The sequence below is a fragment of the Aedes albopictus genome, chromosome 3, assembly GCF_035046485.1.
Source record: "Aedes albopictus strain Foshan chromosome 3, AalbF5, whole genome shotgun sequence".
NCBI classification, from domain to species: Eukaryota; Metazoa; Arthropoda; class Insecta; order Diptera; family Culicidae; genus Aedes; species Aedes albopictus.
The window spans coordinates 232,702,306-232,727,384 of record NC_085138.1 but is presented as its reverse complement, the minus strand read 5'-3'; the positions used below and the strand labels follow the sequence as shown (position 1 = coordinate 232,727,384).

The window sequence follows — 25,079 nt, the reverse complement described above, 5'->3', positions numbered from 1 at the left end:
AATGGGCGGGGCCAACTGTCAATAAAAGCGTCGCGTTAATTAAACCAGTATTAGGCGATTTTACTGGGGGAAACATGGGGGAAAAACTGGCGTCACAAATTGAATTGAATTTGTTCCTGACATTTATGTCTTAGTATTAAGTCAATGGTTTTACTAAACCAGGATGTCGACTACCTGGAAAGCCAGGGGCTATTCTTCTTCTTCTTTCTGGCTCTACGTCCCCACTGGGACTTGGCCTGCCTCACTTCAACTTAGTGTTTTTTTTTTGAGCATTTCCACATTTATTAATTGAAAGGCTTCCTTTGCCTGCCCGAGCAGAAGGGAATACCAACAGCATAATAAAATGTGTTATTTTGACAAAATATCTGAGTAACGCAAAGAGTTATTTTCATGTTATTTATATAACATACCATGTTATAAACTTGTCTGTCATAAGCGGCAAAATAACAAAAATCATAACAAAAAAATGTTCCTGGAAGACCAGTTAAATAACAGGTTTTGTTAGTTTCATAACAACTTAATAACAGTGAATTTATACAATGTTTCAAAAACAAATTATGAAATTGAAAAGTTATTGATAACAATATGGATGCAAAATGAGTTATTATATCAGAATCATATTTAACAAAGATTTTTTTTATCCTCGCAAGGTGGGTATGTAATCCCTAAGTTTGAGAGGAAAAAGATGAATTTTTGTTGGTTCCATTTTGAAAATAAAAGTGATAAACAGCCATGAATACTTAAGACCATAGCCCACAATAACTCATAAGCTAGTCATTCAAAGAGAATTGCACGCTTTCAATCTTCCTGGCCCAAACGAACTTGAGATAATTTCTAAATTAATTTTGTTTATAAGTTATGGTGGATCATGGTTGTTCACTTTTTTATTTCCAAAATAGAACCAACAGAAATTCTACATTTTTTCCACTAAAATGGATCGAACTAAATAGAAATAAAAAAGACTCCAAACATGACTTTTTGTATGGAAATCAGCAAATGTTAACTTTTTCATTTCTTTTGCTGTAAATCTCGCATGGTGTAGTTGTGATTGCAAAACTTTATTGTTGTGCTATTGATGATCAAATAATGGTGCACTCTCCATAATACAATAATAACAGAGCTTGTTCTACAACAAAACATCTTATTAAAATGATATTTAAAGAAAATATAGCAATTGTAGAATCATAACAAAATCAGAATCCCAACAAAACTTATGATGGGAAAGTTATGCCTCAATAAGTTAATAATAACAAACCAAGATATAAAAACAGGTTTGGTGATTCAGTTGTTATTATTTTGATATTCTCCTCTGCTCGGGTGCCATTGCATGAATTTGTATATTGTGAGACAAGTACAATGATGCTTTATGCCCAGGGAGTCGAGAAAATTTTCCCGACCGGAACGGGAATCGAACCCGCCGTCTCCGTATTGGCGATCCATATAGCCTTAACCACTAGGCTAACTGAAGACCCCAGGGACTATTAGGAAATTTATTTCTGGGCTTGGAAAATCAGAGAAAGTCGAGGAATTTCACGGGTAATTTGGTTGATGATCAGGGATTTTTTTCACGACACTCAGGGAACAAAGTATTAGATCTCAACAAGGAAATTATAGAATTTGGAAAACTAGCCTAATATTTTTTTTTCTAAATGTCTGATTTTTTTTCATGGGAAATTTCTGCCAAAACATTGAAGAGATAGCTGAAGAAAATTCAGGAAAAACTATGGGAATTTTTTAGTTGCATTCAAATGTAAAGTACTGGTGGAGTACTGGAGAACATTTTGCAAAACATATCTAGGAAAGTATTCTGAAACAATTCTCCAATATTTCCATCACAAATATGAAGTGTATCTTTATCAAACTTTATAAGAATATGTTTCTAAAAAAGATATTTGTTTCCTGGAATTCCTTCAATTTGTAGCTAAAAAAATCTACCACCGGTGGAGTTTCCAGAGTGATCCACCATATACTTCTATAGAAATCCTTCGATCATTTCCGAAAACCCCCGAGAAAATCTGACAAGGGGAATCATAACCTCCCACGAATCAAGTAGCCCTGTAGGCATGTTTCTCTTAGGAGTTTATCTAACGGGTTCTAACAGATATTTCTACAAGAAAGCCCTGTGGATTGTTACTGGAAATCCATTTGAAATTTTTGAAAAAAAAATATGAACAAAAGTTCTGGTGAGACATTTTTAAATTCACTTGCAGAGATTCAAAAATATTCAGTCAGCTCTCAATTAATCCACTTCAGTGTGAAGTGCTTATGAAAACCAAATTTTACCTTCATCCTTCTCCCAACAACTTTACTTTATACAATGTCAGATTTAAATCCTCAAAATTCTAAAACAATTGTAAGCCTGGTTAAACTTTGTTTTTGCTATTTACATTTGTCTAAATGATGATGATTAACCGGGCTTGTTAGGGGAATATCTGTAAATAAAAGAAAATCGGGTTAAATACGGTTCCTTTGAATTCCACTAAGAATTTGCATCCTTTGACAGATACGTATTTCGACCTCAACTGTAAGGTCGTCTTCAGTGTCTTGTACTTGACTCGATTCGAATTTACTGGGGGAACGACTGGCGTCACAAAAAATTCGCCAGTTTCGTATTGATTGTTGGTAAAACTGTGTCCCGCATCAGAGCAAAATATATCTGGTCACTTTACTTTATGGGTAAAAATCTTTATGAGTTGGAAATTACCTTAATTACCTTAACGTTTAATTGACGTTTATACAATAACAACGAGGGCCCATATAGCCGAGGCGGTAAACGCACGGATATTCAGCATGACCATGCTGAGGGTGACGGGTTCGATTCCCAGTCGGTCCAGGATCTTTTCGTAAAGGAAATTTCCTTGACTTCCTTGGGCATAGAGTGTCTTCGTGCCTGCCACACGATATACGCATGCAAAATGGTCATTGGCAGAGGAAGCTCTCAGTTAATAACTGTGGAAGTGCTCTCTCTCTCTCTTCTTGGCGTAACGTCCTCATTTGGACAAAGCCTGCTTCTCAGCTTAGTGTTCGACTCGAGTCGAGTCAAGTACAAGACACTGAAGACGACCTTACAGTTGAGGTCGAAATAAGTATCTGTCAAAGGATGCAAATTCTTAGTGGAATTCAAAGGAACCGTACTTAACCCGATTTTCTTTTATTTATTAGTCTAAAGATTGATTTTCAGAAGAACAGAAACAGTTCAACATGTTTGTCAAGAAAACGACATTTTAGCCGATTGTTGGAATCCGGGACACTTTGCAGTGCGGGACGACTAGCTTGAATCCGGGGCTGTCCCGCACAATCCGGGACGTCTGGTCACTTTACCATAGAGGGACCTAAACCCTCTATCACAATCAGGCTTCCCAAAAGTACCGCATCATGATAGCATTTTGATGGCTGTCGCACTCTTATTCCCATGACAGCCTTGTGAATGCATGGTTCATGACAGCCCACATAATAAAACTCATGCGACGTACAACATCACTGTCGGGAACTGCTCACATCGTCTGCTTTCGCTGTGCGTTCGTTCGCCGATGACAACCTCGGCTCTCACCCAAACCGTCTCTCGTTGGCTGTACACGAAGTGACGAAAATCGCTGCGCTAGGCCCGAGCATTTTACTTCTGTTGAACGTGTCGAGTATCGTGGTATATCCCACGCTCAAAATTTTCGACGCATTTAAAGTATTATGTATTTTTTCAAATAGAGAATATTTACTTGTAAGTCTTGTTCTAGTAGAGTATTTTGCATAGCATTATTTTTTATTGGCATGTGAAATGCACTGCCATGTTTTCAACATAAAAGATAGTTTAATCTCACATCAGTGGTATATTTTAGCCATATTACAATTTTGAAAAACGCTGGCACAAACTTCTTTCCGCCCCTGGGGCATCTTGTGAAAGGCATATCATGTTTGTAAAAAATATTTATTGAGCACATATTTTGTGAATAACTTTTAGCGTTAAGCCATGCGCTCCCGTGACAGCCTATGACAGCCTTTATGCGACTGCCGGCTTGGTTAGCCGAAGATTGTCATCGCCATGCGGCTAACAATACTCGCGACGTTTCCCACTCGGCTCGATACGACTCGAGTATGCAACTGTCAGACAAGCAGCCGAAGCAGCGGCTGTTTCAATACATCTTTCTCTCATACGTGTGCGTGCTGTTGGCGATACATTTCTCACTGGTGGTGTTGCACACGGTAACGAGAGATGGTCTGCACACATAAGAGAGTGTCGATTCAGCCTTGCGCGGGCTGTTGCGAGAAGGCTGTACATTTGGAAAGCCTGATTCACAATAGTTTAGAAAGTTCTTAAATAAATGAAAAACCCATGTGCATAAAACCACAAAAACGTTTACATTTTAGATAAAAATGCCACTCTGTTTGGGAACTAGTTATTTCAAAAATGTTTCTTCTAATCTCGTTGTGTTGCAGAAACTCACAGGGCGGAGGCACTGGCGGTGGTCACTCGTCAGCTGGCCACCACAAAAACCACTCGTCATCCTCCCGGCGCAGCAACAACAACCCCCAGCTAGGCTTAATGACCCAAGCAGGCAACGAACAATCCCTTAGACAACGAGCCGTTGCCCGGCTAAAAATGTTCAACTTCAATCTCAACTGGGACCTGCACATGAACCAGTGCAAACCGTGCGGGTAGGTGAAATTCATCTGCCTAATGTAGATATCTACCGTAGAATGGGACAACTTTGGTTCTTAGATTTTATTGTGTTCATAGTTAATTGGTGTAATAACAGACAAATAAAGAAAACTAAAAATGATTGTGGATACTTCTTCACGAATATGTTGAGCAGATGATGTAATTCTTCTTCTTTTTTATGGCTCTACGTCCCCACCGGGACTTGGCCTGCCTCACTTCAACTTAGTGTTCTTTGAGCATTTCCACAGTTATTAATTAAAGGGTTTTCTTTGCCTACCATTGCATGAATTTGTATATTGTGAGGCAAGCACAATGATACACTATGCCCAGGGAGTCAAGAAAATTTTACCGACCGGAACGGGAATCGATCCCGCCGTCTCCGGATTGGCGACCCAAAGCCTTATCCACAAAGCTAACTGGAGACCCAGATGATGTAATTGCATATACTAATTAAACAAAAATCAATTCACAACAAACCAATCAATATAATCATAACAGTAACATAAGGGGTCTCCAGTTAGCCTAGTGGTTAAGGCTATGGATCGCCAACCCGAAGACGGCGGGTTCGATTCCCGTTCCGGTCGGGAAAATTTTCTTGACTCCCTTGGCTCCTTGGCAAAGAAAGCCCTTCAATTAATAACTGTGGAAGTGCTCAAAGAACACTAAGTTGAAGCGAGGCAGGCTAAGTCCCAGTGGGGACGTCGAGCCATAAAGAAGAAGAAGAATAACATAAGATCTTAAATGCTTCCCTGTTATCAAAGTTATCTCATTTTACGGTAAGCGGGATGCAATCTTTTATGTTGCATGTCGACGCTTCCCAACCGCAAATGACCCAATTTTTCGAATGACTGTGGTAAACCTGGGCAGGCTGCTGTTGTCTTCGGATGCGCCTTTCTAAGACCAACCTTTTTCCTTTGCTTATTTTTTTTCGTTTTTTTTCTTCCTCCTGGCAATAGTCCGAAGAGCGGCAATATCATCACTCGACGGCTCTGCCGCAATCGCCGTGGCGAGGACAACGAACTGTATCGCTCCAACAGTTTCAAATTTGAGCGCTTCGAGCGCAAGGAGCAGGGCGAAACTGGATCGAGGACACTGCGAAAACAGGTGAGTCCTTTTTGTCCTGTGGAATATCCCGTGTGTATACAACATAACATAACATATCCGTAGCAGACAGATGATCTAAATATAGCGGAAACTGCGCTACACGTCCATTCATAACGGTTGTATGGTTGCACATGTACCTATACCTTCTCGAGAGTTAGATGGATAGATGGGTGATGCTGTTTAGAGTGTTTACGTCTCTCGGACCGGGTGTATTTCCTTGTGCTTTCCCGATAGTGGGGTGGTGGGGCGGTGAGAGATGAGAATAAACTGAGAAGAGAGCGTTGTTTCCAGTGCTCCGGTGTAGTTGGCGTTCGTGGCGTTATAGCAAAAGCTTACATTGGAGCTTTCGATTACACTTTTGTTTGTTCTCAACTATCTATTCCACGTATCTCGTAGGCTGATGTTATCTGCTATCATTTTTCGGAAATTTAAAACCAGTTTTGTTAGTCAAAACAATGATCATGAAAATATATTACTGTTTTCTTACCTCGGAATACTGTGAATACATTTTCATTCAGAACGTTAGTTTTGAACGAAAAAAATGCTTTCTAATGTTTTATAATGACGATGATTTTAATGACGAATTGTGAAACGTTAATCAGCAAAGTATGTATGGATCATCCTTAATGGATGTGTATTGGATAAGAAGGTAACACATTTTATACGGTTTTTAACCCATGGTGTAAGATGTTTTGTACTGAAACACGTATTGTTTTGTGTGGTGCAACTTATCTTCTCCCATAAGGGAGCGTCCATAAATGACGCATAATTTTGGGGGGAAATCTGGAATAGTGTAACGAGCCATGTATTAGGCGTGGGAAAATATGCTATGAAAGGGAAGGAGGAGTAAAAAATCGCTCAAAATATGTTACGTCAACATATGGACGCTGCCTAATAACTTATGAATCCGAATTGTCGATCCCTGTCGGCCCGATGCGTGTTTTAATGGGCTAGAATTAGGTATCATGATAATCTAATGATATTAAACATAGAGATCATACGCATAAACTAGAGATAACCCGATGATTACACTAGTTAAAAAAATGAAAGTCGTGAACTTCTATCAACGACCAACATTTTGCATAATTGTGTTCTGATATTTATCAAGATCGTGCTCCAAAAAAATTAGGTTGAACAATTTTTGAGTTTTTCCTGAAAATCAAGCTCTATAGTTTTTGAAAATATGGGATTTACTAAAATTCAAATATTTTCTGTTGTAGTCAACAAATTTTCAATCTTTTTGCATAAATGCTGAATATAATATGTTTCGATCATCTGAACATAGTTTTTGCATCAAATTAGTGGGATTCGAGATATTGGTGATTATATAGGCCAACCTCCTTAAAATTGAACAAAATTTCCAAAAAATAATGAAGATTTGTATTTTCTTCACTAAGAAAAAAAAGATTAGCCCTCTAATACCCATCCCCGCCTTTAGACGGGGTATAGTTCGAGCATTTTTGTAATTTTTGTTTCGTGGGCAATCAAAATTTTTATATTTTTGGCTGATATTTAGGACTAATCTGTACATCTCAAAATGGTTTTTGGTGTCTTTTGAAGCGTATTTACATTTTTTTTAAATCATTGAAAAATTGATGTTTTAGTCACCTTTCAGAAATCATTGATTATTTCGTATTGAATCGCTACAATTAACATATTTTAAATTTTTCCCATATCATTCTATCATAGTAAAATAGTTTAAGAGAGTCGAATACACTCTTAAATTATTTTCGTTAAAATTACACGGAAAATAAAATTTTCCATGAAAAAAAAACAAAAATTTTAATATTTCAACAATAATCGTAAAATATCAAAATGTTTTAGTCACAAAAAATCCGTATCCCAAATAGGCTTCCAGGAAAAATATAAAAGTGAAGAGATGTTCAAAAATAAAAATTAGAAAAATCAAAAACCGAAATTCACAAAATCGAGAATTAAAAAGAATCATCTTCCAAAACATGCTTAAATCGATTTTAGACGACGAAAAATGATATTTAGATCAAAATAAAAAAAATGGGTATTAGAGGGTTAAACAAACTTTCTCAACGTACATTTGAAACATTAGATGTTAGCCAGTTACAGTAAAAATTTCAGCTCTACTGTATTTTTTTTTCCTTCACGTTTTCGAACTCAGGGCATGATTCTTCACTAAAAATTATCATCAGCTTTCCGAGTTCAAAAATGCTGTGAACTAGTGTTATTGGTTACACAGTCTTAGGAGCTATGTATATATTAATAAATCACATGGTCGTTTTGTCTGAACTTTTGAATTCCCCCTAAGATTATTGCAACAATATCTTTAGAAGTTTTTCTAAAGACTCCTCCAAGAATTCCTGAAGGCTTTTCTTCAGAATTGCCCCAGGAATTGAGTCCAGAAATTGATCCAGGAATCACTGCCGCAATTTCTCCAGCAAATCCTCCAGGGGTCTCTTCAGAAATTCCTCCCGGAGTTTATCCCTGCAATTTTCCAAAAAAATCCACCAGGGCCTCCGGAATTCATTCAGGAATTATTTTAGGTATTCCTCCAGACATTCCTCTAGGATTTTATCCAGGCATTTCTCCAGGAGTCCAGAGTCCACCAAGAATTCCTTCAGGAATTACCCCAGGTATTTCTTCAGCGATTCCTCCAGGAATTGCTTCAGTTAATGTTTCAGGAATTCCTCCAGGAATTTCTTCGGAAGTTCCTACAGAAATCCCTCCAAGAATTTCTGCAGGAAATCCTCCAAAGATTCCAGAAATTCTCCTCCAGGGTTTCCTCCAAGGATTCCTCCAGAGATTTCTCCAGAAATTATTTCACGGATTCCTCCAGAAATTCCTCCAGAAATTTCTTCAAGAATTCCTCTTGGAATTTCTCCGGAAATTTATCTGGTAATTTCTCCAGAAATTCCACTGCGAATTCCTCTAGAAATTTCTTCAGGAATTTGTCCAGAGATTCCTTCCAGAATTCCTCTAGAGATTTATCCAGAAATTCATTGAAGAATTCCCCCAGGAACTCTTCCAGGAATAGCTTCACGGAATTTCCCCAAGAATTCCTCTAGGGATTTCTCCGGGAATTGTTCCAGAAGTTACTTTAGGGATTCGTTCAGGGATTTCCCAAGAATTCCTCTAGAAATTTCACTAAAGATTCCTCCAGGAATTTCTCAAGAGGTTTCTTCAAAGATACCCCAGGAATTATTTCAGAAATTCCTCCAGAAATAACTACCGCAACTTCTCAAGGAATTTCTCTGAGAAATCCTCCAGGGGTTCCTTCGGAAATTCCCCCAGGAATTCCTCCCGGATTGTATCCAGGGATTATTCCAAGAATTTCTCCAGGGATTCCTGCATGAATTCCTCCTGAGATTCCCCTTGGAATTCTTTCAAGGATTTCTTCACGAATCCTCCAGGAAATCCTCCAGGGATTCCTTCAGAAATTGTCCCAGATAATTCTCCCAGAATTTATCCAAGAATTATTCCAGCTATTCCTCCACGATTTTATCCAGGCATTTCTCATAGGACTCCTCCAGGAATTCCACCAAGGATTCCTTCATGAATTTCCCCAGATTTTTCTTCAGGAATTTTTCTAGAAATTTCTCCAGGAATTATTTTGGATATTCCTACAGAAATTCCTCCACGAATTTCCTCAAGAATTCCTTTAGGGATTCCACCGGGAATTTCTCCTGGGATTCAGCCAGGACTTTGTCCAGAAGTTTCACAAAAGGTTTCTTTAGAAACTTCTCCAGGGAGTCCTTCTAGAGATAGGATTTCCTCCTGAATTTCATCCAGGAATTTCTCCTGGAATTCTGCTAGGAATTCCTCTAGATATTCCTTTGGGAATTCCTCCAGTGATTTCTCTTGGAATTCATCTAGGGATTACTCCGGGATTTTTTCGGAAGTGCCTCCCAGAATTCCTCTAAAGATTCCATCGAGAATTCCTCTAGGAATTTCTTGTAATGATTCCTTCAGAAATTCCTTTCGGGATCTTTCCAAAAATTTATTCAGAGGTTCGTTCAGAATAACATGGGTGAGCTACGCATCCGAAGAAAGCAGTCGATCATAGATGATACCTGGAGGAAGATAGGGGAGTGAAAGAACGCCAAAGCCGTGATAGAGCGAGCGAAAACACGAGCAGCCAAAGCCGTAGCCCGTCAGCGCTATTCGGCTTTCGAGAAGGAAGTGAAACGCTCATGTAGGCGGGACAAAAGAGCGTGGGCGGACTTCCTAGCCGACGAAGGCGAGAAAGACGCAAACACCGGCGACATCCGTCTCCTCTACGATGTTTAACGTCACCTTAGTGGGACTAAGATAAATGCTTCGATGCCCGTGAAAGACACGTCTGGACAGTTACTGACTGACCCAGCTGACCAGTTGAAACGCTGGTTCGAGCACTTTGGAAACCTTTTTCAAGTGTCGGTCACGCCATCAACACCTCAGCATGATCCGCCAAGGGTTCGACGCATTACCCGTGTCAACACCGAAGCTCCATCAGTGCAGGAGATAGAAACAGCCATCCGTAGCATGAAATCGAACAGGGCCCCAAGGGTCGATCACATATCAGCTGAGATGCTCAAGCTAACCCGTTGTATCCGCACAACTACTGTATCAATTATTCTGCAACATATGGGAAACCACGACATTTCAGGCCGACTGGATGCAAGGCGTCTTAGTAAAGGTACCCAAAAGGGTGACCTGACCAGGGATGTTTTCGATCACCTGGCAATCGTTTGACTCATTTGTCCATAACTCAGTTCAGAAACTTAATATTGAAATGTGGTGTTCGGCAAAGTTGTAGAATAGTGTTTTTCCTACAATTATTACCAAGGACGCCATATTCTAACTCTAACATTTACCGCGTAAAAGCGTTAGTACCACCTACTCATACTAAACGATTGGATTTTTCGATCGTTTAGTATGAGTAGGTGATACTAGCGCTCAAGCGCCGTATTTATAAGAGTTAGAATATGACGTCTTTGGTGATACTTGTAGGAAAAACACTAATCTACAACTTTGCCGAACACCACATTTCAATATTAGGTTTCTGAACTGAGTTATGGACAAATGAGTCAAACGATTGCCAGGTGAGCGAAAACAGTCCAGGGATGTATGCGATAATTGGCGAGGCATCATGTTACTGTGTATCATTCTCAAAGTCCTTTGAAAAGTGATCCTAAACCGGATACAGGAGAAGATTGACGCAACTCTCCGACGGCAGCAAGCAGAATTCCGTGCCGGACGATCCTGTGTGGACCATATTGTCATCCGTATCATCCTGGAGCAAATCAATGAATTCCAAGAGTCTCTCTACCTGGTGTTCATTGATTACGAAAAAGCTTTCGACCGTCTTAATCACGGGCACATGTGGGACGCCCTCAGGCGCAAGGGTCTCCCTGAGAAGATTATCGGCCTCAAGCACCCAGGCCCCAAATGGTCAAAATTTCATTTCAATCGATGCATTGAATCCGGAGATATAACAGCTCAAAGTTGGCTATCGGATAATTTTACCTATTTCAAGAATCTTTATAACTTCGTGAAGAATGGCCTGATCTTTTCTAATTTTGAATCACATCTAGTTGATTAGCTTACAGTGAAAATTTGAGAATATTTGATGCACTTTTCGAAAAGTTACAGCTAGTTGAACACTTTTTGAAAAGTGAAAATTTTGTCTGTCCCGATCATTTTGTCTATCCCCTGTACAATCAGTTTGTAGATTCATTTACTCAAATACAAGAGGTAAATCTTCCGTCAATACCTTGGTCAATACACACATTGAGGAAACTTTTTTTTCCCTAGGGGGCTGTTCATAAACCACGTAGACCAAATTTTGGCCATTTCAGACCCCTCCTCCCCCTCGTAGACTTTTGTCCATACAAAAATTTTGAAATTTGTATGGAGCGTAGACTTGCCAGAGCCCCACCCCCCCTCCCCCAAAAAGTCTACGTGGTTTATGAACGGCCCCTAGATACCCTTGTACGGTAGCATATTCTATTTCATCGTCGACTCTGGAACCTGAAGAGAGCAAACAACTAAAAGCAATAACACTTCAATTTGTTTCTTCCAACAACAAGAGTCGCCATACCGTTGCCAAGTTTTTCCATTCCTACCCCACCAAGACACCAAGAGGAATGAATGTCCACTTGTCATACAACAACGGCAACGGTCTTCTGGAGAGGTCGCGTTTTCATCCACCCACATGTGTTTGGTCGGTGTGGCAATCACGTACCTATGGTTCCGAGGGAGCAAAAAATGATGTAGTGCCATCAAATAGAAAACAAAAAACATATTTCATCTCCAGGACAGAGCATTTCTTCTCGTCTCGTTTTCGTTTACAGAAACACCGATAAGGATTTCTAGCATGATCCTTCTGTAACAGGGCATGAAACTCAACGGTTTCTTGTGTGAATGTGTTTTCTTTCCGCTTCGCAGTTACTAAATGGAAGAGTTACTTTTCAATAAATAATAATGAAAATGATTTCTCGCGAGATTTTGCACTCGACTTGAGGTAAGCAGTGTGCATGGGATTTCAGGAAGATGATCCTTAGGCAGCATTCGTTGATTGGGAATGCAAACATAATTGAATAAATAATGAGTAAACAATTGTGTGAACGATTCGCACCGAAACGGTTTTGCGAGTTGTTATGAAAACTGTTTTCTGGCCCACTTGTTAATGGGCAATAGCCCGAGTAAAAGCTTAATTTATGTTCGAATAGGAGAGAAAAAGTTATGGGCCCATAGACAATGCGGAAGGCATATGGGTATTCAGCAAGATCCTGCTGAGGGTGACGGGTTCGATTCCCGGTCGATCCAGAAAGGGTTTGTAATGGTTCCATGATTTGGTTTCATGGTCGTACCAAAAATATAACGCTTCGTATGCCGGGAAGCGAATCACGCTACCCGAGAATGGTGGTGCTGAACAGCTATGCGTTTTTTTTTTACCTAGGCTGTTTGGGGTATCTGATTAAGATATGGGTAGATTTTTTCATGATACAAAGTCAAACGTAGGTACACTTGGTGAGGTACATTAGCACTTCAGGTGGATACCTGCTATGATCGCATCGACTATAAAAGCCGAACATATTCAACTAATGGGCACCAAAGCTATTAGAGTGTTTGAACAAAGTGAATCGAAGAGTAAGCCAAGAGCTCAATATACATCGAAGTAATCCAAATAGTCATGGATTCTGGAAGTTCACATCGTGCTCGCAGATCTCGGGCAGCGGAAGTATGCCGTTTGTGCCTTAAAAAGCGATACCTCGTCGACATCGACTGCAATCAGTACCTTTGTATGCAGCTGAAGGAGTGTTTTCCACAGCTATCGCCGGACGATAGTGAACTTCCGAGGTTTGTGTGTGGCGAATGTTACCAACTGGTGGAGATAACATACCAATTCATCATCAGAACTCGTCGTACAGAAGTTCTTCTACGATCATATGTACACATGGGAGGAGATTTCCCTAATCAAGAGGCACTGGAAGCAGAATACCGTCGGCGTCCGAAACGATCAGCATCACCGGAGAAGGATAGTCAGGAGGAGAAACCAGCATCGAAGAAGAGGCGATCGTCCGAAGAGTCATCGAAGTCCACGGAGCGAAGGTCATCGAAGAGTAAGAAAGACAACGAGCGGAATTCATCGAAGCACAAAGAGGAAGAAGGAAAGGATTCGTCGAAGCATGGAAGTAAGCGAGAATCGACGAAACATAATGAGAAGGATTCTTCAGAACACAAGCATAAATCAAATCGCTCATCATCGTCTTCAAAGCGCAAAGAGAAGGACGTCATGCTGCCTACTAAAGCAATGGCGGAAGCTGAGTTGAAACGATATTATAATTCGGATGAATATTTGTTTGGTGGAGCAGTGGATTTGGAACCAGTCAAGGTGCAAAACGACCGTGTTGAAGAAATACAATCACAAAAGGATGTGGCTATACGGATGGAATCTGTTGCTAGTCATTTAAAAGGAATTTCGTTAGAAATGTCATACGAAGAAATGGCGAATGTTTTGGCTGCGCTGCAGACTATTCAAAATGGTCAGACGGTAAGTATGTGAATGCTCTGAAAGGATATATAATAAATATTTGAAAATTATATAACTTCTTTATTTTTTCAACTTCCCTGGTTGTTTGTCATCTTTCGCTGGTTTAACTTTGCTTTGATTTTGAAGAACATGCTTGGTTGGGAGATCCTTGAAACTTTATTTTATTTCGATTTTCAGGGGAGCTGTAAAGCACATAGTTCGGGAAAATGATCAATTCAACATATAAATGTATAACGAATTAGTTATGAAATTTAATGGTACAGTCGGAGCGCGGTAAACCATTGGTGACGCATTTCACGAATCGCAGTGTTATCAACCGTCAGCAGGGTTCACAAATTCTTGTACAATATATGTATTATATGCATGTCAGAAATCAGGCGTACAGATTCAAAAAGCAATAATAAGCTTTATAGTTCTACCACAACGGGCCAGAATCATGAGAAATACTTATCGGAAAACATGATTTCGCTTCATGATCGTACCAAAAATAATAACACTTTGCACACCGGGAAACGAATCACGCTACCCGAGAATGGTGGTGCTGAACAGCAATGTTTTTTTACCTTAGATGTCTGGGCTACCTAATAAAGATATGGGTAGAGATTTTCATGAAACTAAGTCAAATGTAAGTACACTTGGTGAGGTACCTATTATCTTCAGGTAAATATTTGTTATGATCGCATCGACTATAAAAGTTGACCAAATCCAACTAACTTCTTTATTATTTCAACTTTCCCTGGTTGTTTGTCCCTGGGCTTGGATTATATCTTCCAGGAAGCTTTGATTTCAGGCATGTATTCGATGTGCTTTGCAGTAATGATTGGAATAGCTGAATGTATAATCAATGGCAAACAATTCTGTAAAAATCAGATCTTCAAGTCATCTGATATAGTTATACTGATCATGCTACTGCATAGTATATCGAACATTTGTCGAAGTCATTTATGTGCCGGGAAAATATAATTCCAAGTTGGTGAAAATATTACAAACTGAGGGAGGGTAATAGGCCCAGTCAGACCCCTGAATGGGCTATGTGGATTAGTGTATGGGAATGCCATTGAAGGTTTGTAATATTCTCCGAGGCTTTCGAAATCCAACAGGGCGCGTCCCCGGGTTGCGGATAGGGGGAAAAGGGAGATTTTTCGCATTTGCAATCAGCCAATGTGATATTATCTTCTATGGTGTTGTAGTGCAAATTAAAGATCACATTCTATGGGAATTCAAACCTTGTAATGTATTGTTTATTAACTCCAATTTTCTAAGCTTGACAAGGTTTTGAAGACAAACATGTGATGATATGCCACAATAGTTCAGCCTATTGGACGCAGTGGCTTAATTTCCCCAACAGGGGAGGAAAAAAAAAACATGTGATGAGAGAATTGCCTAATAGGAAAGTCACATCAGCAAAGCTATTACATATGCAAATGCTATCCATGGGGTCATGTCTAGCATTTAATATGTATGGCAATGACGGTTCTTACCTAGCAGGGGTACTACAAGACCACGCGGACAATTCGATTAAAGGCTTAATTGGGGATAATATATTTTCCAGAACTGAAGGGACATTTTTTCCGGGATGATTGGCGAGTCGGAGAGGGTAGAAGTTTCCGTTTGTTATAATTGACAAAACAAACAATCGGGCGCTTTTTCTTTCTTTGACTTGCTTGGTATTTTGTGGATTATTGTTTTTGGTTTTGGAAGCTATGCGATTCACTATTGAGCTTTAAAATTATTTTGCATCTGAATAGCATTGATATTGTCAAGTCTGTACCAACACCCTAATCTCACACCAAAATACCCTTTTCGTATCCCATGGCGTTTATGTGGTCAGCAAAGACTATTCAGCCATTACCCCTCCTTATGGTCCACTGCACGAATTTGTGCTGGCCTGCTTACTCTCATACGAAATTTGACGTTTGAGCGGTGCCGACACCTCTCAAACGTCAAATTTCGTGTGAGAGTAAGCAGGCCAGCATAAATTCGTGCAGTGGACCATCATCGGCTTTGGAAATGCTGCAAAATGAAAATGAAAAATGAAACTTTCCCTGGTTGTTTGTCATCTTTCGCTGGTTTAACTTTGCTTTGATTTTGAAGAACATGATTGGTTGGGAGATCCTTGAAGCTTTATTTTATTGCGATTTTCAGGGGAGCTGTAATGAGCAATGTACAATTTGTACAGGGACTTCAGTGGGGTTGCGTCGTGAAATGCAGGATTTTTATGAAATTCTCAGGGACGAAACGGAAGATTTTTTTTTCCTATAACATTTATGTAATAACAACAATAACATTAAATCCAAACATTGTTTATTACCAGGAATCTTCTAGGTATGCTTCCAGGAAATAGTCAAGGTTTATTTTACAATCTCTAAGCACATTGTTCGGGGAAATGGTCAATTCAACATATAAATGTAGAACGAATTAGTTATGAAATTTAATGGTACAGTAGGAGCGGGGTAAACCATTGGGGATTACAGCTTTTTCTGGACCATGACTTCAACTGATGATGCGCCTTCGCATTTCACGAATCGCAGTGTTATCAACCGTCAGCAAGGTACACAAATTCTTGTACAACATATGTATTATATGCGTGTCAGAAATCATGCGTACAGATTCAAAAAGCAATATTCAGCTTCATGATTCTACCACAACGGGTCAGAATCATGAGGAATACTTACCGGAAAACATGATTCCATGATTTCGCTTCATGATCGTAACAAAAATAATAACATTTTGCACATCGGGAATCACGCTACCAGAGAATGGTGGTGCTGAACAACAATGCGTTTTTTTACCTAAGCTGTCTGGGCTACCTAATAAAGATATGGGTAGAGATTTTTATGAAACAAAGTCAAATGTAAGTACACTTGGTGAGGTACCTATCATCTTCAGGTAAATATTTGTTATGATCGCATCGACTATAAAAGCTGACCAGATCCAACTAATAGGCACCAAAGCTATTAGAGTGTTTGAACTAAGTGAATCGAAAAGTAAGCCAAGAGCTCAATATACATCGAAGTAATCGAATTCGTCATGGATTCTGGAAGTTCGCATCGTGCTCGCAAATCTCGGACAGCGGAAGTTTGCCGTTTGTGCCTTAAGAAGCGATATCTCGTCGACATCGACGGCAATCAATACCTTTGTATGCAGCTAAAGGAGTGTTTTCCGCATCTATCGCCGGACGATAGTGAACTTCCGAGGTTTGTGTGTGGCGAATGTTACCAACTGGTGGAGATAACATACCAATTCATCATCAGGACACGTCGCACAGAAGTTCTTTTACGATCATATGTACACATGGGAGGAGATTTCCCCAACGAAGGGACACTGGAAGCAGAATATCGTTCGAAACGATCGGCATCACCGGAGAAGGATAACCAGGAGGTGAAACCAGCGTCGAAGAAAAGGCGATCGTCCGAAGAGTCATCGAAAAACAGGCGATCTTCCGAAGAGTCATCGAAGAAGAGGCGATCATCCGAAGAGTCATCGAACAGTAAGAAAGACAACGAGCGGAATTCATCGAAGCACAGGGATGATAGTAAGCGAGAATCGACGAAACACAAGGAGAAGGATTCATCAAGACACAAACAAACATCAAATCGCTCATCATCGTCTTCAAAGCGTAAAGAGAAGGAGGGCTACAGCAAGCAGGACAGCATGCTACCTACTAAAGCAATGACGGAGGCTGAGTTGAAACGATATTATAATTCAGATGAATATTTGTTTGGCGGAGCAGATAAGACGCAAAACGACCGTGTTGAAGAAATCCAACCCCCAAAGGATGCGGCTATACGGATGGAATCTGTTGCTAGTCATTTAAAAGGAATTTCGTTAGAAATGTCATACGAAGAAATGGCGAATGTTTTGGCAGCGCTTCAGACTATTGAAAGCAGTAAAAAAGTAAGTATGTGAAAGCTTTGAATGGATATACAATAAATATTTTAAAATAATATTACTTCTTTGTTTTTCAACTTTCCCTGGGTGTTCGTCATCTTTCGCTGGTTTAACTTTGCTTTGAAAAAACATGATTGGTTGGATGATCCTTGAAGATTTCTTTAAATAAGAAATAGATAGTTTTTATAGGAATTTCAGTGTGTACAGCGGTACGAAATGATGGAGGGCAAGCAAATTGTTTTTCAGGGATGATGCGGATGGATTTTTTGGATTTAATAACATTTAGTCCAAACATTGTTTATTACTGGGAATCGTCTAAGTATGCTTCCACGTTTGAAGGTGTCTTTCTTAATCGCTTAATTCGTTGTTCGGAATAATGTTGAATGTAACACATAAATATGTAATGAATTAGCTATAAAATTTATTAACTCATCATCAGTATAAGTGTTGGTCCAGCAGAAAATGAAATCAACAAAGGCTCATTCCTCACCATCTGACTAAAGAGTTATACTGATGATGAACTCTTAAGTCAGATGATGAGGAATGAGCCTTTCTTGATTTCAGTTTCTGCTGGACCACGACTTATACTGATGATGCGCTTTTGCTTCTACCACATGTAGATTATATGCGTGTCAGAAATCAGGCGTACAGATTCAAAAAGCAATATTTAGCTTCATGATTCTACCCCAACTGACCGGAATTATCAGCAATGCGCACCAGAAAGCACAACTTATAACACAACTGTTAGAGCAGTTTCTTGTTACTTCCCAATACAAAAATCGACAAAATTGTGAATGAACTCCTGGAGAATGTACAGTGTACACGAAGCAATGTAAATTTTATTATGCTATTTCATGCAGACATTTAGGATATTTTTGTTTTTATTTTTTTGGATGGAATAGATGACCAGTTTTTATTGGAGTTCCGGATTCAATATCTGACTGAATTTCGTGTGATTTTTTTTCCATAATTTTTGATGGAAATAGACGAGTTTTTACAGATTTTTTGTTCAAGACCTTATCAAATAATTCGTATTTTAAATTTCTTCGATTTTTTTTTGAAATTTTCCCAAGTAACCAAGCTGCTGAAGCTGTACATATTGCATAAGTCACGCTCATATATTGACATGCATTACTCTAATAGACCATTAAAGTTGAATTAAAGTGGGAAATGGCGCCTCTATTACCATACCACTATCCCAGTATAATCGTAAGTCAGCAATAGTGGCGCCATTTGCCACGTGCATTTAACTGTAATGGTTAATGTAGGACAATGCATGCCAACCCGGGCCGGAACGAATAACTGACACATCGTGGCCCAGAAGAAACTGAACTCAACAAAGGTTCACTCTGCATCAAATGTACCATCTGACTTAAAATTACACTAGTTTACAGCATTTTTGAACTCAGTAAGCTGATGATCATTTTTAGTGTAGAATCATGCCCTGAGTTCGAAAACGGGAAGGAAAACATTACAGTAGAGCAGAAATTTTTTCGACTTTTCATACAAGGTTGATGATTTGAAATCGATTTTTGTTCTATTTTTAAGCAAAGTCCCTCACTTCATACATCCCATTCTCCGTAATCAATGCTCCGATTGAGCTGATTTTTTTATTGTGTCTCGTCTACATATGATATGTCAAATTAAGGTTGAGAAAGAATTTTTAAATTGTTTTTTTTTTTCTTATTGAAAAAAAAAATATTTCTTCATATATCTTTGGATTTTTTTTCTAAAATTTAAGGAGAACATCCCTAAGACTCGCCAATATCTTGAATTTCATCAATCTGACGCAATACCTGCATCAGGAGATCGAAAGTTTATATATTCAGCTTTAAATTTATGGAAAAAAAAATTAAAATTGGTTGAACAAAATGCAAGATATTTGAATTTTAGTAGGTAAATTCCAAATTAAAAAAAAAAAAAAAACTGTAAAACTCGATCATGAGCAAAAACTCAAAAACTTTTCTACTTAAATTTTTTTGAAGCACGGTTTTGAAATCAACGCTAAATTGTGCTTCAAAAATTTTTGTCGTATACAGAAGTTCACGACTTTCGTTTTATTTTGTAAACTAGTGTTGAGTGATGAGTTAACAAATTTTATAGCTAATCCATTACTTATTTATGTGTTACATTCGACATTTTCCCGAACAATGTATTTAGCGATTATGAAAGACACTTTCAAACCTTTTTTTCTGAAAGCATACCTAGAAGATTCCCAGTAATGAACAATGTTTTGATTTAATGTTATTAAATCCAAAAACGCGGGACGCGCAAGTCCCTGAAAAACTTATAAAAATTCTTAACAATTTGATTACCCTCCAACGTACCGCTGTACCCTCTGAAATTCCTATACATCATCTCTATTTCTCATCTTATTCAAAGAAATATTCAATTATCTCCCAATCATGTTTTTCAAAACCAAAGCAAAGTTGAACCAGCGGAAGATGACGAACATCCAGGGAAAGTTGAAATAATAAAGAAGTTATATTATATTCAAATATTTATATTTAAATATTTATATCCATTCAAAGCTTTCACATACTTACCGTCTGACTATTTTGAATAGTCTGAAGAGCTGTCTAAACATTCGCCATATCTTCGTATGACATTTTCAAGGAAATTCCTTTCAAATTACTTGCAACAGATTCCATCCGTACAGCCGCATCCTCGTGTGATTGTATTTCTTCAACACGGTCGTTTTGCACCTCGACTGATTCCAAATCCACTGCTCCACCAAACAAATATTCATCTGAATTATAATCTGAATTATAATAATTTCAACTCAGCCTCCGTCATTGCTTTGGTAGGTAGCATGCTGTCCTTCTTGGTGTAGTCTTCCTTCTTTGATTTTTGCTTGTGGCTTGATGAATCCTTCTCCTTGTGTGTCGATTCTCGCTTACTTTCACCCCTGTGCTTTGACGAATCCTTTTCTTTTTCCTCCCTTTGCTTCGATGAATTCCGCTCGTTGTATTTCTTACTCTTCGATGACCTTCGCTCCGTCTTGCAATTTCTCGATCGATTCATGACAGAAACTTTCTACAGTGACTGTTATTTGAATTGACCTCGTAGTACTTGTGGGCGGCATCCTGGGCCTCCCAGTAGGAGCACACGGAGACCGACACGTTCCTCTGCAACGAGGCTACGAGGCTCTTGGGTTTGTCATTGGCAAACGGGTGTTTGCGACCACCACGGCGCACACGGATGCGGAAGATCGAGAAGCCCTGCTTGGCCTTGTATCCCAGGCGGCGGGCCTTGTCCGGGTGCGACGGCCTCGGGGCACGGTGCGACTTGGTCAGCTGGCGGTACTGTCAGACGTGGACACGCAGCAGATAGCGCATCACATCGCTTTACTTTTTGCGGCACAATTCCAGCACGTAACATCTTCAGCTGGAAATGAGTGAATTTTAAACATTTCGTTGACAAAAAGGATTTGATATTGAAAGAATGTTTTGATATTGCCTGCTTCTGTCTCTACCCGCTATCATCAACTCGATTCGCTTGAACACAACTAGAAATGCTACCTACTCAACTACCTGTGGATAATTAATCAACCGTTCATAGATGAAACGTTTGACGTTGGTAGAAATCTTACCTACAGAGTTACAATTACCTCGACAATGCGAGCATTAAAATTATCTGGTATCTTCTTTCATCGGACAGTTGTCCTTAGCCTGCACAGAAAAAAATATTCATGTAAAATTCAGCTACAAATCATGAACATAAGGGGAATGCTAGAGTTAAAGCATATTTACATGAGATATCATGTAAAATTACTTTACAATCGTGTAAATTTCCGCTCATTGTCACGTAACTGGTTGGAGTCCATGATGGGTTACGTGATGGTTGGCGGAAATTTACACTATGGTAATGTAATTTATTTAATATGTAATGTAATTTAATAAACATTATAATCTAGTTATTTGAATGTTTTCGTAGGTATGGGTGATGCTGAATAGCAATGCGTTTTTTTACCTTGGCTGTCTGGGCTACCTAATATGGGTAGATATTTTCATGAAACATAGTCAAATGTAGGTACACTTGGCGAGGTACCTATTAACGTGCCTCTGGAGTCGATCAACAGATACCTGTTAACTTCAGGTACATATTTGTTATGATCTCATCGAATATAAAAGCCGAAAAGATCCAACTAATAGGCACCAAAGCTATTCAAGTGTTTGAACTAAGTGGACCGAAGAGTAAGCAAAGAGCTCAGTATACATCGAAGTAATCACGAACAGTCATGGATTCTGGAAGTTCGCATCGTGCTCGCAGATCTCGGACAGCGGAAGTATGTCGTTTGTGCCTTAAAAAGCGATACCTCGTCGACATCGACTGCAATCAATACCTTTGTATGCAGCTAAAGGAGTGTTTTCCACATCTATCGCCGGACGATAGTGAGCTTCCGAGGTTTGTGTGTGGCGAATGTTATCAACTGGTGGAGATAACGTACCAATTCATCATCAGGACCCGTCGCACAGAAGTTCTTCTACGATCATACGTACACATGGGAGGAGATTTTCCCAACGAAGGGACACTGGAAGCAGAATATCGTCGGAGTTCGAAACGATCGGCATCACCGGAGAAGGATAACCAGGAGGAGAAACCAGCATCGAAGAAGAGGCGATCGTCCGAAGAGTCATCGAAGAAGAGGCGATCTTCCGAAGAGTCATCGAAGAAGAGGCGATCATCCGAAGAGTCATCGAACAGTAAGAAAGACAACGAGCGGAATTCATCGAAGCACAGGGATGATAGTAAGCGAGAATCGACGAAACACAAGGAGAAGGATTCATCAAGACACAAACAAACATCAAATCGCTCATCATCGTCTTCAAAGCGTAAAGAGAAGGAGGGCTACACCAAGAAGGGCAGCATGCTACCTAAAGCAATGACGGAGGCTACTAAAGCAATGACGGAGGCTGAATTGAAACGATATCATAATTCGGATGAATATTTGTTTGACGGAGTAGTGGATTTGGAACCAGTTAAGACGCAAAACGACCGTGTTGAAGAAATCCAACCCCCAAAGGATGCGGCTATACGGATGGAATCTGTTGCTAGTCATTTAAAAGGAATTTCGTTAGAAATGTCATACGAAGAAATGGCGAATGTTTTGGCAGCACTTCAGACTATTGAAAGCAGTAAAAAAGTAAGTATGTGAAAGCTTTGAATGGATATACAATAAATATTTTAAAATAATATTACTTCTTTGTTTTTCAACTTTCCCTGGGTGTTCGTCATCTTTCGCTGGTTTAACTTTGCTTTGGTTTTGAAAAACATGATTGGTTGGAAGATCCTTGAAGATTTATTTAAATAAGAAATAGATAGTTTTTATAAAAATTTCAGTGGGTACAGCGGTACGAAATGATGGAGGATAAGCAAATTGTTTTTCAGGGATGATGCGGAAGGATTTTTTGGATTTAATAACATTAAATCCAAACATTGTTTATTACTGGGAATCGTCTAAGTATGCGTTTGAAGGTGTCTTTCTTAATCGCTAAATTCGTTGTTCGGAATAATGTTGAATGTAACACATAAATATGTAATGAATTAGCTATAAAGTTTGTTAACTCATCATCAGTATAAGTGTTGGTCCAGCAGAAAATGAAATCAACAAAGGCTCATTCCTCACCATCTGACTAAAGAAACTCTTAAGTCAGATGATGAGGAATGAGCCTTTGTTGATTTCAGTTTCTGCTGGACCACGACTTATACTGATGATGCGCTTTTACATTTCATGCTTAACAGTGTTTTCAACCGCCAGCAAGGTACATACATTCTTCTACCACATATAGATTATATGCTTGTCAGAAATCAGGCTTACATATTCAAAAAGCAATATTCAGCTTCTTGATTCTACCTCAACTGACCGGAATTATCAGCAATGCGCACCAGAAAACACAACTATAACACAACTGTTAGAGCAGTTTCTTGCTATTTCCCAATACAAAAATTGACAAAATTGTGAATGAACTCCTGGAGAATGTACAGTAATGTAAATTTTACGACGCTACTTCATGCAGACATTTAGGATATTTTTGTTTTTATTTTTTGGATGGAATCGATGACCAGTTTTTATTGGAGTTCCGGATTCAATATCTGACTGAATTTCGTGTGATTCTTTTCCATAATTTTTGATGGAAATAGACTAGTTTTAACAGGTTTTTTGTTCAAGACCTTATCAAATAATTCGTATTTCAAATTTTCTCCGATTTTTTTTTTTAATTTCCCCAAGTAACCAAGCAGCTGAAGCTGTACATATTGCATAAATCACGCTCATATGTTGACATGCATTACTCTATATAGACCATTAAAGTTGAATTAAAGTGGGAAATGGCGCCTCTATTACCATACCACTATCCCAGTATAATCGTAAGTCAGCAATAGTGGCGCCATTTGCCACGTGCATTTAACTGTAATGGTTAATGTAGGGCAATGCATGCCAACCCGGGCAGGAACGAATAACTGACACATCGTGGCACAGAAGAAACTAAAATCAACAAAGGTTCACTCTGCACTAAATGTACCATCTGACTTAAAAATTACACTAGTTTACAGCATTTTTGAACTCAGTAAGCTGATGATCATTTTTAGTGTAGAATCATGCCCTGAGTTCGAAAACGGGAAGGAAAACATTACAGTAGAGCAGAAATTTTTTCGACTTTTCATACAAGGTTGATGATTTGAAATCGATTTTTGTTCTATTTTTAAGCAAAGTCCCTCACTTCATACATCCCATTCTCCGTAATCAATGCTCCGATTGAGCTGATTTTTTTTATTGTGTCTCGTCTACATATGATATGTCAAATTAAGGTTGAGAAAGAATTTTTAAATTGTTTGTTTTTCTTATTGAAAAAATATATTTCTAATTTAAGGAGAACATCCCTAAAACTCGCCAATATCTTGAATTTCATCAATCTGACGCAAAACCTGCATCAGGAGATCGAAAGTTTATATATTCAGCTTTAAATTTATGGAAAAAAAATTAAAATTGGTTGAACAAAACGCAAGATATTTGAATTTTAGTAAATTCCAAATTTAAAAAAAAAACTGTAAAACTCGATCATGAGCAAAAACTCAAAAACTTTTCTACTTAATTTTTTTGAAGCACGGTTTTGAAATCAACACTAAATTGTGCTTCAAAAATTTTGGTCGTATACAGAAGTTCACGACTTTCGTTTTATTTTGTAAACTAGTGTTGAGTGATGAGTTAACAAATTTTATAGCTAATCCATTACTTATTTATGTGTTACATTCGACATTTTCCCGAACAATGTATTTAGCGATTATGAAAGACACTTTCGAACCTTTTTTTCTGAAAGCATACCTAGAAGATTCCCAGTAATGAACAATGTTTTGATTTAATGTTATTAAATCCAAAAACGCGGGACGCGCAAGTCCCTGAAAAACTTATAAAAATCCTTA

At 38.8% G+C, this 25,079-nt stretch overlaps 4 protein-coding genes across 5 annotated transcripts in view; all 4 read left to right on the top strand.

Moving 5' to 3' along the window:
• LOC109405861 (uncharacterized) overlaps positions 1-25,079 on the top strand; it is a 606,986-nt gene that overhangs the window by 37,819 nt on the left and 544,088 nt on the right. For both annotated transcript variants that reach the window (XM_062859488.1, XM_062859489.1), the window contains 2 exons: positions 4,432-4,650; positions 5,611-5,758. In XM_062859488.1, coding sequence (XP_062715472.1) covers positions 4,432-4,650; positions 5,611-5,758 — 367 coding nt within the window. The remainder of the gene's footprint in view (positions 1-4,431; positions 4,651-5,610; positions 5,759-25,079) is intronic.
• LOC115264730 (DNA topoisomerase 1-like) lies at positions 12,335-13,778 on the top strand. Its single transcript, XM_062856347.1, has one exon. It carries the CDS (start codon positions 12,906-12,908, stop codon positions 13,776-13,778), a length of 873 nt encoding a protein of 290 aa, XP_062712331.1. The 5' UTR covers positions 12,335-12,905.
• On the top strand, positions 16,689-17,734 carry LOC109407876 (uncharacterized). Its single transcript, XM_062855194.1, has one exon. It carries the CDS (start codon positions 16,797-16,799, stop codon positions 17,673-17,675), a length of 879 nt encoding a protein of 292 aa, XP_062711178.1. The 5' UTR covers positions 16,689-16,796; the 3' UTR covers positions 17,676-17,734.
• LOC109399203 (DNA topoisomerase 1-like) lies at positions 21,898-23,216 on the top strand. The gene has a single exon (XM_062856230.1). The coding sequence runs from the start codon at positions 21,898-21,900 to the stop codon at positions 22,813-22,815; it is 918 nt and encodes a 305-aa protein (XP_062712214.1). The 3' UTR covers positions 22,816-23,216.